Below are 14,205 nucleotides of genomic sequence, written 5' to 3' on the forward strand. Positions count from 1 at the left end.
TGTGCCTATCCCCAGGAGCTGGGCTCAGCAGCTCCACAAAGGTCTGAGCCCCCTTCCCCTGGGTGTGACCACAGGGGTCAGCAGCTTTGGGAGTGTGGGGCCTTGCTTTCCTGTTCCTTTTGGTCACTGCAAATGTTTCTGTTGCTAATTAGTCATCGTGGAAGGCTGAGGCCGGACTGGATGGCTGTAAAGCACTCCAGCAATACAAGACATTCAGCAATTCTTTTCCTTTGTCAGAGGTGGTGGGTATTAGTGACTCAACAGAATGGTACCGATGGGGCTTTCTTCCAGGATTACTTTGCCGCGTAATACCCACATAAACCCCACCTCTACAAGCTAAGCCACTTAGTTCTTATAAACTGAGGCTTGGCTTTGTTTGATTTCAGGGACTGATAAGCTAAATTTGGGTAGTTGTAAAGTATTTGACACTCCTGGGTGTGAAATGTCTCCAGTGACATACCTGAGGGACCTGTCTCCAGCTATTCCCATTAGCACATTGTGAACACTTGTCTGGGTGTTGAGTGTGCATGCAAGCCTGTCTGCTTCTGCCCCTGTGGATCTGTCTGAAGGAGCTAGCGATGGCCATGCTGTGCCATGGGATAAAATAGTCTGAAAGGGTATCTCATGCTTCAGAGAGCAATGTGCTCTCACTGTAACTGACCAGGTTTTGAATAGCTAACCTCCGGAACTTAGGAACAAATACAATCTTCCTCATAGGTAAACTTGCTGAAAATCACTGTAAGATAGGTGTAAAAAACTTGTAGAGAGTATTTTCTAATCACTGATAAACTAAAAGCACTTTGAGACATTAGTCTACTTTTATTGAAAGCACTTTCTATTCTCAACATTACACAGTATCATTAGTTCCACTCAAGCTTACCTTGCATTGTGTTGCAAGCAGATTTTGCTCTACAATTTGACTCAAAACTCAGTGATATATTTTTCCCTCAGTGCAATTTTCAAAACAGTTATCTTCATTAATGTCACATTGTTGACATTTGTTTTATATTATTCCCAACTCTACCTAATAATTTAACAGCTGTTTCAAATATTGCAGAGGCTTCAAAATATTCTGAACTTTACTTTGCTGTGAATAAAATGAGAACACAAATACCATAATCAGTCTAATAGCTAATTCATAGGATGTTGTTATGCCAGTAAGTCACAGTGACTAGGAGTATTTCCAGACATGCTCACTCCAGCTGGTACTGAAATAACACAGTTTAAATAACTGGATGTTCACTTGTGAAGAAAAGGAACTATGGAGTAGCCACCTGGGTGTTTAAGTGTACCAGTGTCATGCAGAATAGCCATTTGCCCTCCTCCCCCCTTCCCGGTGAGGAAGTTTCCCATGTGAGGAGCATCTTGAGAATTCTTCTTTATCTATGGAAGTAGAGCCGTGATCATGTTTGCGTAGCTTCAGGGCTGTGTTTTACTATCGGATGGAATTCCACCACTTTCACCTAAAACAAAGCTTCGCTGATAATACTGCAACCTGATCTAGAGGTTTGCACAATGAGGAGTTACAACTGCAAAATTAATTCCTAAAATTAGTTTAAATGTAAACAGTTGTTGGGAGACTTTGGTCTATATTAAATTCACACAGTCTCTGGACAATCTTCCCCCTCTTACAAACTTTCCTAAATCTGAACATAGCCCCAGCAAAAGCTTCTCTTTTTTTATTTTTATTTTTTTTTTTTCCAGAGCAAAATATGAAACTCCAATGTTGGCACTTAACTTTGAATTTCATGTTTACTATTTCACCCACACATACAATTCCTATGTAGTTGTAATAGGCACGGTGTTACACAGTGTGGAATGTCTTGTTTCTGGTAGCTGTGTATTTGTTTATATTAAATAGTAGAAGCCTGAGAATGTAAGTCAGTTTTATGTACTAGCCATTATTCATTCAAAGAACACCCATTCTGGGAATGCATGGTAGGCTAAGCTGTAATGAAATCAGGCAGGACTGTTCACAGTTGTAAAACTGGTTAACCAGAATGTCTGAAGCAGTGAAACTATTCTATTCTTCAGACACTTTGGGCTATCCCTGCTGCTTTTGAGTGCATTAGGAAAATACTAGAGTTTCAGTAACAACTAGACAAGCCAAGGCCACTGGGAACTGTTCACGTTACAAAGAAATCACTGTCAGGGCTGTTGACAGCCAAAGAAGTGTAAGAGTTAAATCCGTAACTCTGCCAGAACGGGGAAGAGCTCCCTCTTGCTTGCCCAGGTGATCTATGTGCTGTACCAAGTACCATTCCTGTTTCTCCTCCTTCTCCCCCAGCTGTTTCACTATGAAAACTTAGCAATAGAGGAGGAGGAAACTGAGGGGTATTAACAGAGCAAAGCAACCTACCTTACAGACCAGCCGTAGCACTAGTAGCACTAGAAGTTATCTTGACACCTGACAATGGAGTTCTTAACACTTCAACTCTCTCCTGAATTTGGTCATTCAAGTCTTGATACCACATAAATCATCCCCTACAGCCGTCTTCTCCTCAAAGTACCTGCTAATGTAGCATAACTGATAGCTTTACTTGTAAAGCCTTTGAACAAAGTCTCTTATTTATGAGTGCCATTGAAAACTAACCTTCTTGCATTAAATATGTCTGGATGTATTGTTTTATTACATGCAGTCTGACTCTTTTTAGTATACTATTGTCCATCTACTGTTGAGATTTTTGCGTGTAGACTTAACAGGACAGGAAGAAGTCTCAAATTGGCCTCGGTAACAGTCTGAATTTCACCGTACCTAGGGCTTTGTCCAATTCCTACTTAGCAGCTGATACAAGACACTGTGGCAATTTAATTGTTTCCAGAAGCCAGATCGAGGAAGGAACAGGCAGCTAGCCCTAGCTGCCCCTTTGCTTTGGAAACACCCCTCGCATCCAGCTGGTTAGGCAGGCTGAGAGCTTTTACACTTCAACCTGTGCTTCTATAAATAGCATCCTTGGTTTTGAACTTTTCATTAGTAACGCAGCTTGCATATTTATTTGCAAGTCCTAACTAGAACGTTGTACTTAAAATTGAAAATGCAGCGTGAGTAATGCAAGCAACAACATAAAAGGCAGGCTTGCCTTCATAGTGGCTGACTCTCTCCACTCCTCCAAATTGTTTATTTGCATTCCCATCTCTTTAATCCAGGCCTGGCTACAGAACAAGGTTCTTCATTAGGGAAGCGTGCGATGTATCTTGAAGCTTTTACTGTGGCCACGAAGTATTAGTGTCCCTAAACCTGAACAGCGTGTAAAGTGGCCTGGGCAGTGTTAGCATACCACAAAACCCACAGAATTCTCCAATTCCTTTGCAGATAGTTTACAAGTCAACAAGCATTGATGTGGTGGTGTCAGTGCTTCTGCTGTGCTGCCTGCATGCTGGTGGGACTATTTAACATGGCCTTGCTGGCTCCTCGTGATTATACCCTTGCTAAGCTAACACAGCAGGTTAGTGACTGCTAGATAAACTGTTGCTCTTCTGTGCTTCTCTTAACGTGGTGAAAAAGACAAGTGGTAAAATGGGTAATGCTCTAAAGGAAGGTGCAAACTTTTGACTACTGTCACGCTGGCAGCTGCTGCCCTCCCGTGGCAGAACACAAAGCTTCACCCAGATTTGCAGGATGCTGAAGCATTTTGTGCTACCACTCTGACAAAGTCTTTAAGCAGTTGTACCGGAACAGGATTAAACAATAACCTTTTGTCCATATGGTTTTCACCTTGCACCACTATGCTTATTTTTGCCATGGACAGTAGTGGTGTACCCACTGCATGACAATTCGAGGAACTTATGTGGTTTAACACTTGATACTGGGAACTTGTTTCTTTTAGCCATGGTGTTTCCACCATGGAAACACTACTTGCATTAAATAGCAACGTGGTGCATGTTTATTTAAGAACCGTTGCAGCTTCAGGGCTGAAATCACTTCAGCTGTATCAGTGAGCTCAGCTAGCTCTTTAATATTATGGAAGTGGCCCAGTGAAACTTATAGCCAGTTATTAATGAACACTATGATTTATTTTAAAACTCTTCCATTGTTCTCAAAGACACCTTTTTCACAACCAGCACAAGACCTGTTTCAGTTTTTAATACACAATCAGAGATCTGTAACAGGTGTAACTTTTTCTTGTTAACTTTGCTTAGCTTGTTTAAGGGATAGTTTTGAGGGAACGTGTCAGTTTTCATAACCATTTATCTTTTCCTTACAATACACTGCTCTAGATCAGAAAGTTTGCTCTGTAACAGTTATGACAGTGGAACTCAATAAGAAGCAAAGTAAGCTTAAAAGGAGAAAAAGTACAGAGACTGAGAAAGCTTATTTGGCCTAAAAGTTAAGTTAGTTTGTCATGATTTGGATCAACAAAAGTAAAGGTTTATGGAGAGATGAGCCCATTTACAGTTTAGTGTCACTATCATTCTAAAGTAGCATTATTGTAACAGTATTTGCTATTTCATTAGCCAAGACCCACTTTTGTCTGTCTAGCAAGTATTAGTCTGGAGCAAGCCACAGCTAGAACAGTAGCAATGTGTGTAGAGCAAAGCGATTTATTTTCAGTTAAATATGTTCCAGGGAAACAGTTTAGTTTGGAAGATGGGTTATATTACCAAAACAAAAACAAACAAAACAAAAAAAAAAAACACCTCTAAGGATTATGTAGAGTCCATCTCAGGGGATTACAGGAATGTTTCATCCTCTCAAGTCTCCAGCAAAAAAAGTCACTAACTGCAAGTGCATGAGGAGTCTCGTTTATCACCAAATTTGATTACAGGAGCAAGCAAATGAAGACTGAAATCCTTAGTCCAGTTTTCCCCCTTAGGTAACTGTTTGTTCACAAGTCTTATCTTTGACTATGTTGCATTCAGCAGAGGAGCTGAAACATGGTGTCAAGCTACTAACTTCTCTTGGCTTTCAGCCCCTCTGGGCTGGCCTCAGCTTCAAGCCAATGGTTGAGCATTTACAGGTCCTGGTATTTCAGCGTGTCATGCACCATCACAAAGCTGTTTAATTATAGGGCTGCAGCCGGGATCCTTGTCATACAGCGTACGCGACTCGTCACACCAAGCACTGGTATTCTGATACTAATGGAGAAGTACACAAATAGTGCTCACCATGGGATTATCCACAATAGTAGATAGCAAAAGCCAGCCTTCTGTGCTGCGTGCTGCACTAAGGACAACAGGGGAACCTTTCTGGCCTTAAATGCCAACACGTCTTCCTGCTCAGTTGGAAGGAAGTATTTACGCAGCAAACAGTTTGCTCAGGTAAGGCTTCTGCATCTACCTTAGTAAAGAGGTGTGGGTTTGTGTTTTGTTTTGTTTTGTTTTTTAAACCTCCCCAAATAATTTGTTTTTATTAGTTCAGTGGGTAGCTTGAAGAACCAAGGGAGGAATCAAGTCTTTTTGATTTAATTTTATTATACCTAATCCTATCTCCAAAACTCCTCTGTGCCTGAAGTCACTATTTTTTTCTGGGTAAAATACTGAAGTCTTATCACAGGTGAAGCCAACTCCTGAGGAGAGGGTAAAGGCTGGTTTGTAACTAAGTTATGCCTAATTCAAAATTACTACAAAAACCTTCTTAGTCACAAGCTTCAAGGCAGACACCAGTCCGTAACCAATCCAGTTCACAAACACCTTTGACTTCAGGGGAATCAAAGTAATGTCAGGAAGGAATTTAGACCGATGAGTTTATAAAACTATTCTTTCACACAGTTGACTCCAGAAGCTTCACCAGTTGGTATGGGGACAGTGTGATGTAAAACCTGATGATCCCATCCAACTGTAGTGAGCAAGGCATTATCTGAAGGAGACCACGATAAGCCTTTTACAAAGTCTCGATGAGAACGGTTTCTGAACCTGGAAAACACGAACACTCTATTAGCCATAAAGCACTGTCACTAAGAATTTATGGGCTTGTGCACTTCCTAACTGCTAGCTTGTTAGGATGATGCTCCCCAGTTTAAGGACTCTTTTCATCTTCCCTTCAGCATATAAACAATTAACTTAATGAGAAATCAGCATGACAAACCACCACGGTGAATACGCCCCTTTGGGTACTTACACCTCTGAAAGGTCTGAGTCCAGAACAGCTACTGAACAATCTTCACTAATTGAAGCCAGTAAGGGTGAACTAGAGGATAGAGATGAGACACAGTCAGAACAATCAAATACAAGAAAGCTGTAAGGAAAGATGTGTGAGAAGTACGTGTCCTAGCAAGCCAGACCCAGGTAAATTGAATTAACAGACATCAAATCTTATGAATTTTTGTCAGGTTGTCAGTACACTATGCAACAACGTGCTATTAGCATCAGAAAGCAAGCAAGCTCCTCGAGGTGAGGTGAGTGGAGTAAGAAAAATCCCTACGGTGAATTGGCCAATTCCAAATGCTACAAAAACATTATATGTTCACACATCTCCAAAACCAGACGTTATTCAGCTTACTCTGTTCTTCACTACTAATTCTCCTCTATAAAATGACCAAATCTAATACCCCCCTATGTTTTACTCTAAGAAAAAATATGGCTTTCAAGGGCATGTAGTCACACACTCTACACCGGTATCTCAGCCCGTACCTATGTGTAGAAAATGCAAACCCCGTGATACGTCGGGCATGCACAGTGGAGCTGAGGGCAGAATCAGGATTCTTTGTGTCTACTAGTGCAACTGTTCCATTTTCATCACCTTTAAAGGAGAAAGGGAGAATGAGGTTATTAGCAAAGCTGTCGTGAAAAAGAAGACCTTGATTTGTCTGGTGAAAGTTTAAGATCACTTCTTACCCAAAGCAAAGATGTCACTTTTCTGTGGATGCCACAGGACTGAGGTAGGGAGGTAATTACAGGCACTGCAAACTGTAAGTTAAGGAGGGTAATTGTAAAGAGAGCAGGCAATACAAAGACATTCCTATCCTATCCCAGTTCGGGCTGCTACTGCACTAAGAAGTATTTAGAAGCTGATTTTACTCCTGTGATAGTGTTAGATTTCCTTAGGCCTTAATAGGCTTCTGTGACCCAAGTAGTCAGGTCACTAGATTGAAGTTAGGCGGAGAACTTAGGCATAAAATAATTTATTTCTTCACAAAAAACAAACAAACAAAACCAACAAACATACACAAGCAGTGACTTCATTCAGAAACATACCAATTCGAGTAGCTGGTTTGGGGCATCTGGTGTCCCAGAGTAACGTTCTGCCATCCTATAAATTCAAAGCAAGTAAGGTTTTTACAATGGTTTTGCAGCAGGGGGTAGGCATAAACCCAGATTCATTGCAGTACTGCTACTGAGCCACACCCAAACCCACGCTGTCTCTTCCCACGTTTAAAACGATGCTGACATTAACATCAAGTTAGCTCCTTCAGTCAGCCCCAGGACAGAGCTAGGAACGCCCACATTTTAATACAAACCTGTACAGATCCGCTCGGTGCAACCACTGGAGCATTTAAACAACACACGGAAATAGCTTAGAACACAACAGGTGGTTTTTCAATCAGCGCATTTGACTGCAAATAATTTAAAGTTAAATCTCATTTTTATCAGGTAGATTCATGCAGAGTTAGCTTTACCTCAGCACAGGACAGGAACACAGTGTCCTTACCAGGACAGGAAGCCACACATGTCACTGCATCGGAGTGAGCTACCAAAAGCACAGAAGGATAAAGAGCCTCAAAGACTGTACCCAGACTTCCCACATATTCCCAGTGCCCCATCACAGAACACAGACAAGGGAACGAGGCTCTCAAAAGGCACAGTGGTGTAATGGTTTATGCCCAGATCCAGGATAACTTCTAGTCAGTGATATCCTGAGTTACTGAGCATCCCAAGTTACTCCCTAGCAAACCGATGAGCTGCCAAACCCAACCACAGCCACCGCAATTCCATCCCCGTGACAGGAACAAGCTTGAAGCCTCTCCAGACAAGAGGCCAGTTACAAAGGGTTGGGGGGAAGAGGCCAAATGAACAAAACACAGCATCCACTGGCACCAGAGATCACAGTATGACACCTCCAGAGATCTGTATTCTCTGGCGAGCTGGAGTTCAAAACAGCACGGCTTTAATCATGCAAGCAGGTGCAAGAAGGAGATTTCAGTATAGAAGAGAGATTCTAGAACACACTTGGAGATGCAGACAAACGAGTCTCACAGCACGGCTTTGGCAGGGAGAAAAGAACAAGAGAAGGAAATATGCCTGTGCTGGGAACTCCACAGCCTGCTTCACCCGAGGTGATGGCACCAAGCGTGGCTTGGCCCCGGGGACGAGACCACGAGGAGCGGGCACTCACCTCTGTAGGAGTGCAGCACCGCCTGCTGCGGGAGGTCCCAGACTTTCACACTGCGGACGAGAGCAGCGGTCAGAGCCCGGCACCGCCGCCCGCTGAGGGGCAGGGAGGGGGCTGCGGGGGGGCACTCACCAGAAATCCTGCCCGCCGCTGACCGCCTGGGTGCTGCCGGCGAGCACGGCCACCGTCGTCACCATGTCGTCGTGCTCGTACTTGCAGAACTTGTTGACGATGAGGGTCTCGTTCTCGTCCAGCTCCCACAGCTCCACGGCGCCTGGGGGGCACGGGGGGGGCACAGAGGGGTACGGGGGGGGCACAGGGGCAGCCCCCAACTCAATGGGGGACACCGGCGGGGTAAAGGGGAGGAAAATGGGGGCTGCCCCCAGGGTCTTACCGGAGTCGGAGGCCACCAGGATGCCCCTGTCGGCCACCCAGCACAGGTCGGCGACCCCCGCCTCAGTCTGGACGCCGGCGGTGCAGAAACCCTCGCTGGGGGCCCGCCGGGGGTCGGCGAACACCCAGAGGGAGCCGGCCCAGCAGCGGCCGCTCAGCCCCGAGGCTCCCAGCAGCAGGGCTCCGTCTGCGGGAGAAGCGCCTTCAGCACCCCCCGGCCCTATTCCCGATCCCATTCCCATCCCCGACCCCATTCCCGGTCCCGATCCCATTCCCGGTCCCGATCCCATTCCCGGTCCCCCCCCCACCCCCCTGCCGCCCACCTGCCCGGTAGTGCGCGCCGTCCAGGTGCCGCTCCATGCATGCGGGCGCGTTGGGCGGGATGTTCCACTCGGGGCCGGCCGCCTCCTGCTCCCCCTGCTGCTCCCCCTGCTGCTGCTCCCCGCCCGCGGGGGGCTCCGGGGGCGGCCCCTGCCCGGCCGGGCCCCGCTCCGGCCCCGGCCCCGGCTCCGCCATGGCCCCGCCGCCCCCACGTGTTCCCGCGCCCCGCGCGCGCGCCGCTGCTGCCGCCGCCGCCGCCTCCTCCTCTCGCGAGAGGAGCCCGCCTCGGTATCGCGAGAGCTCCGCGCCGCCATCTTGGGGGCTGAGGCGGCCGCCGGTCACCGGGACGGAGCGGTCGTCGGCCCGCCGCCATGTTGTCCCGCCTCGTCCTCAGCGCCGGTGAGTGAGGGGTAACGGGGGGTAACAGAGGGATAAAGTGGGTCCTGAGGGGTTCCCGTGTGCTGATGAACGCTCTCCTTTCTCGCCCTGCAGCCCCAGCCCTGCTGAGGAGCCTGCGGCCCGCAGCCTCCGTGGGGTGAGTACCGGGGGCTGGGGGCGGCCCGGCACGGGGCTGGGGGTCTGGGGTCGCCGCCCGGGTTGAGGCAGCGCAGCGCGGTTCTGTTCTTGTGTCTGTAAGCAAGGCCGCAAGGGTAGGGAAGGGCAAAGGCCGCGAGGAGCCGCAGGGGGTTGTCTCGATCCTGGGACCCTTCCTCAAAGCAAACGTAGCTCGGTTGTGTCTGGCTTTGTAACTGGAAATGCGTTTCGCGGTGGTTTTTGCGAAGTAAGAAGCTTAACAGGAGCTGTTGTTATTTATAGAGTGCTGCATGTTGTGAGGCCGATTCATACCAGTCAGCAGCGTTCGGCTCCGGTGCCTCCTTTGCCTGAGAAGGGAGGAGAAGTACGGCATGGCTTGATCCCTGAGGAGTTCTTCCAGTTCCTTTATCCTAAAACAGGAGTCACAGGTAAATACACACGTGTGTGTCTTATCAGTGTGCATTTGGTTACACTTGTTTAGTTGTGTCCACAGTTGTGGTTGGTGAAAAGGTAAGGTAACAAGGCAAACACGGGATTTTTGTTGGTGAATATCCTGGATGTGTTCACAGCACAGTGTTTTACCCTGGGAGGAGAGGAACGATTTTTCTGTTCTGTTAAATATTGATTCTGCAATGTCAGTTCCTTAAGGGGCTCGGAATCTTTGAGTTTTGTTCTTTAGACATGAGACGGGGGTTATAATAATGTGAAAGCCTGTGTGGTAGTTCTCAGACTAAAGTGCCTTAGAAGAGCCCGGTCAACTCAATGGCCTGCACCAGACGCTTTTGTGTATGTAGAAAAGGATTGTGAAGAATGAGCCAGCACAGTGCTTCTTGACTTTAAACTTCAGCACCTGCACTCTAAAGAAGTGCTAAAATTATGTCATGAGCATGATCTTGCAGAAAGATTGAATGATGGCCGGCCCTCAAAGCCAGTAAACATAGATGTTTTTGAATGAGCAGAGGCTGCAGGTCCTGTAGAAGGTGCGACTTGCTTTACACTTGTGGCGAGCACCTTCCTGCAACCTCCCTCTTGGTGGTGTTGGGTGTCTGTGGGAATGCTGTGTGCGGTTCTGGGTGCCACGATGTCAAAGAAACATAAAGCTATTAGAGAGCATCCAAAGGAAACCAACAAAGATGGTGAAAAGTCAGGAAGTGTTTGGACAGCTTTCTGTCAGACATGGTCTGATTTTCAGGTGGTCCTGTGCAGAGCCACGAGGTAGAACTGGTGATCCTTGTGGGTCCTTTCCAACGTGGGATATTCTATGATTGTGTGTTTCTGTTCTTGGTCATGGTACAAGAGAACGTTTCCTGATCTTAAACTATTTACATTTTATGTGTTTGACTTTATAAGCCACTTTATATTTTGTTCAAATAATGCTGCTTTATTTTTTCTTTAGGGCCTTACATGTTGGGAACTGGACTCCTGCTTTACTTTCTCTCTAAGGAAATCTATGTAGTTAACCATGAGACAGTTGCAGCTGCCTGCATATTGTCGGTCATCATTTACGGCATTAAAAAATATGGGGCTGATGTAGCAGCTTTTGCTGACAAACTTAATGAGGTAAAAAAAAAAGTCATAATCCAACTTTGCAGTATCTAAAAACTTTTAATTAACCTGCTTAAATATGTCCTGGCTGTAATAAAATCTGAGCCCAGTATCTTCGTATGTTTAAGTAAGGTATGTTTTAGATCTTCTGTCTGTGTTGTTACATGGGCCTTCCAAAAAAAGAGAAAGCATACCGCCTTATTCAAGAACAAATATTTAATGTAATTATTTTTTTTTAAGTATGGTTAATTGTGAACACTAATTCTTCTGTCTTGTTATCCTTTAATCTCAAACCTGACACAGTCCATCCTGATGCAGACAATTTATAATGCAAAACATCAGAAGATAGTTGCAAATCACTTGTTTTCTTTGCATCTTATTTTTATTCTGAAGCATATTTTTTTGTTTCTTGTTCCAGGAGAAAATTGCTAAAGTTACAGATATTAAAAATAATGCAATTAAAGATCTCGAGGCTGCCATTGAGCAGGAGAAAAAGGAGCAATGGAGAGCTGAAGGCCGCAGTTACCTCTTCGATGCTAAGCGGGTATGCAGTTTCAGCTCTACTGTTCACTTTTAACTGCTGCCTCCACGACAAAATCCAGGTGCCTCTTGGACTGCTAACAAGTAACAATAAGTCACTTACAATCTCTGTGTTGCAGACAGGGGCAGTTCCACCACCTGATCTGATGACTTTGTGAAACTGTGCTCTGCTTTTCTGTATTTTTGCCGAGTGTTAATCCATTGATTTCGTCTTCTGTGCCTAGAATAACATTGCGATGCTGCTGGAAGCCAATTACCGAGAGAGATTATTAACGGTGTACAATGAAGTAAAGAAAAGGCTGGACTATCAAGTGGCCATGCAGAATCTAAAGCATCAAAAAGAACAAGATCACATGATTCAGTGGGTGGAGAAGAACGTTGTTCAGAGCATCACACCTCAACAGGTACTTTTTTGTTGTTTTTTCGTCTGTTTTATGTTCTAGACTATAAACACTGGTGCTGTACAGTGCTTCTGTCTTTAGTCAGAAAATGCTAGATCATCTCTGAATGACTTCCAAGCATGGCTGCAGTGCGTTCCTACTGTTGTCTAAAAGCTAACAAGCCCAGACATCAGATAAAAGATGCTCACGTTGCTGTTGAATTGAGCTAGACATTTGTGGTATTTGTTCTTGCACCATAGAGCTCAGCTTGTGATAAAACATAGCTAACAGGTCAGGGAATTTACTTCTAAAATTCTCCATGTAAGACCATGGAAGCTTAAGATCTACAGATGGACTCTGGATGTCCTTTCTTCTAAGGAACGAACCCGTTAACAAATCATTCTCTTAGTTCTGCTTGTAGGTGCTCTAATGCACATCATTACTGGAATCTGAATGTGCTTTCATGAGCTATAGCAATATCCCTTTTTAATCTGAAACTCATTTTGTGTGTCTAAAGAGAAAATCTAAAGAGCATTAGAATACCTGTTTTGCTTGTTTAATTGTCCTTCAAAAAGTCGTTCTCCTGAAAGCTTTTTTCTTTTCTTTTTGCAGCAGAAGGAGAGTATTGCAAAGTGCATTTCGGACCTGAAAGCGTTATCAAAGAGTGCACAGGTGGCAGTGTAACCCTGTAGCAGCTGATTGCACTGACATGTCTTCTGACTTTTTGTTCGAAACTCTATGATTCTGAAATGTCATTAAAACAAACCCACAAAAAACTTTCCTGTCTTTGACTGCCAGTAGTAACAGTGATTTCCTTTTTGTCTTTGTAGTAGCTTGATCAGTAACGTAAACAAACCACTGAAATGAGATTGTAGTGGCGGGTTACTTTCGACCACAATTTGTGCAGCTCGGCATGGTTCCTGTATGGTTCTGTATGGTCCTGATGGAGATGCAGAATTTGGCCGCTGTGGTGCTAATACACTCATCAGTTTTTGGTTTCGAATCATCCATGATAATGCCCTACGGTTATTTTCCATAACTGTTAACAAGTTTTAAAATCAAAATGGCTGTTAGTGCTCCCATTCACCTTGTCTGAACTGTCCAAGGTTTGGAGATGGGTGGAATTGATGTTTTCATTTTGTAAACAAACCACAAAACATGTAACAAAGCATTAAATAATGACACAAGTACCTTCCTGTTCTGTGGAAAAGAGGATGTGGCTGGCAGGAAGCGTATCAGAAGCTACTCTAAAACTTAGCTTCCATTCCATTAGCCAGTATAAAGATTAAAACAGTGAATGGATGAGTTTTCTCTAGAAGATTTTATCCTGAAATTTCATAGGAAAAAAAGTTGCTCTCTTTATTATGTGTAACAACGAAAATACTTTGGTTATTATAATAATATATAGTGTAAGATTTTAATTTTCCAGGAAAGTTTTTTTTGCCCAGGGGTGGTGGTGTATGTCTAATCTGTGTCTCAGCAGAGCACGTACCTATGTATAATCTCATCCTTTTTACGTTGGAAAGTGATTTATTCAGAAATAAACTTAAGTAAACAGACTAGAATGTGCTGATGCACCTTTTTTAATATAAATTGTTACTACAATAAGGAAACATTTTTAGTGGGGTTAGTAAAATTCCAGAACTTTCTTCGGTTTTTCCCTTTCAATACAACGCATCAGCAAAAAAAAAAAACAAACCCACATGATATTATTTAGAGGTAGCGTACTCCTAACGGCAAAAGCAAGCTAATTTAAGCTAAAGGTGATTTTTTCTTCAGTTCAACAGTTCTTTAAAATAAAGGTGTTTTTCATATTGTTTCCTGCTCAGGGAAAAAAAAAAAAAAAGTGAAGTTGCTCAACTTCCTCAATGGTGCAACCGTAAATTTGAATGACACTCAAGTTTTTGCTAGTTTGGCATAGATTCTTTTCACGAAGCAAGTACCGTGGTGCAAGTGGTGCTAATACTTCGGGATCTTTGTAAGGCGTGAGGTAAGGTGGAGCTGTATCATCATCAATGTTTCTATTGCTGCTAGCACAATGCGCTTCTAGACTTGGCAGAGGATACGTGGAGGTTTTATTTATGGAATGTGGGCATATGGTGGGTGTGTAATAGAAAAAGGTGACAGCAACAGAGAACAGGGTTTGCTTTCATGTTGCCAGCAATACGTGGATGTTACTCGCAACGTGCAGTTTGCAAGCCACACGATGAGAAATGGAGCAAG

At 44.4% G+C, this 14,205-nt stretch overlaps 2 protein-coding genes across 2 annotated transcripts; one reads left to right on the forward strand and one right to left on the reverse strand.

Annotated features, from left to right (window-relative positions):
- Nucleotides 1–1,688: 1,688 nt before the first annotated feature.
- On the reverse strand, nt 1,689–9,297 carry WDR77 (WD repeat domain 77). The gene is made up of 11 exons (XM_032202995.1): nt 9,215–9,297; nt 8,986–9,095; nt 8,664–8,849; nt 8,402–8,543; nt 8,273–8,322; nt 7,557–7,627; nt 7,135–7,189; nt 6,775–6,846; nt 6,571–6,679; nt 6,059–6,127; nt 1,689–5,853 (listed from the first exon to the last, which is right to left on the reverse strand). Exons 1-11 carry the CDS (start codon nt 9,295–9,297, stop codon nt 5,694–5,696), a joined length of 1,107 nt encoding a protein of 368 aa, XP_032058886.1. The 3' UTR covers nt 1,689–5,693.
- ATP5PB (ATP synthase peripheral stalk-membrane subunit b) lies at nt 9,289–13,676 on the forward strand. The gene is made up of 7 exons (XM_032203233.1): nt 9,289–9,382; nt 9,476–9,518; nt 9,800–9,945; nt 10,914–11,077; nt 11,481–11,606; nt 11,827–12,006; nt 12,595–13,676. The coding sequence occupies exons 1-7, from the start codon at nt 9,355–9,357 to the stop codon at nt 12,664–12,666; spliced, it is 759 nt and encodes a 252-aa protein (XP_032059124.1). The 5' UTR covers nt 9,289–9,354; the 3' UTR covers nt 12,667–13,676.
- The last annotated feature ends 529 nt before the right edge of the window (nt 13,677–14,205 follow it).

Source organism: Aythya fuligula, chromosome 25 (assembly GCF_009819795.1).
Source record: "Aythya fuligula isolate bAytFul2 chromosome 25, bAytFul2.pri, whole genome shotgun sequence".
NCBI lineage: Eukaryota > Metazoa > Chordata > Aves > Anseriformes > Anatidae > Aythya > Aythya fuligula.

Bases quoted from the DNA above. Each gene is read 5' to 3' on its own strand.
- WDR77 (XM_032202995.1), bottom strand. From the start codon at position 9,297: ATGGCGGCGCGGAGCTCTCGCGATACCGAGGCGGGCTCCTCTCGCGAG. The intron at 7,628-8,272 runs GTGAGTGCCCGC...TGCTTTTGGTAG, and splicing joins GGTGCTGCACTCCTACAGAG to CTCACTCCGATGCAGTGACA. The intron at 6,128-6,570 runs GTACGGGCTGAG...TCTATCCTCTAG, and splicing joins TTTGCATTTTCTACACATAG to TTCACCCTTACTGGCTTCAA.
- ATP5PB (XM_032203233.1), top strand. From the start codon at position 9,355: ATGTTGTCCCGCCTCGTCCTCAGCGCCG. The intron at 11,078-11,480 runs GTAAAAAAAAAA...TTCTTGTTCCAG, and splicing joins TTGCTGACAAACTTAATGAG to GAGAAAATTGCTAAAGTTAC. The intron at 11,607-11,826 runs GTATGCAGTTTC...TTCTGTGCCTAG, and splicing joins ACCTCTTCGATGCTAAGCGG to AATAACATTGCGATGCTGCT.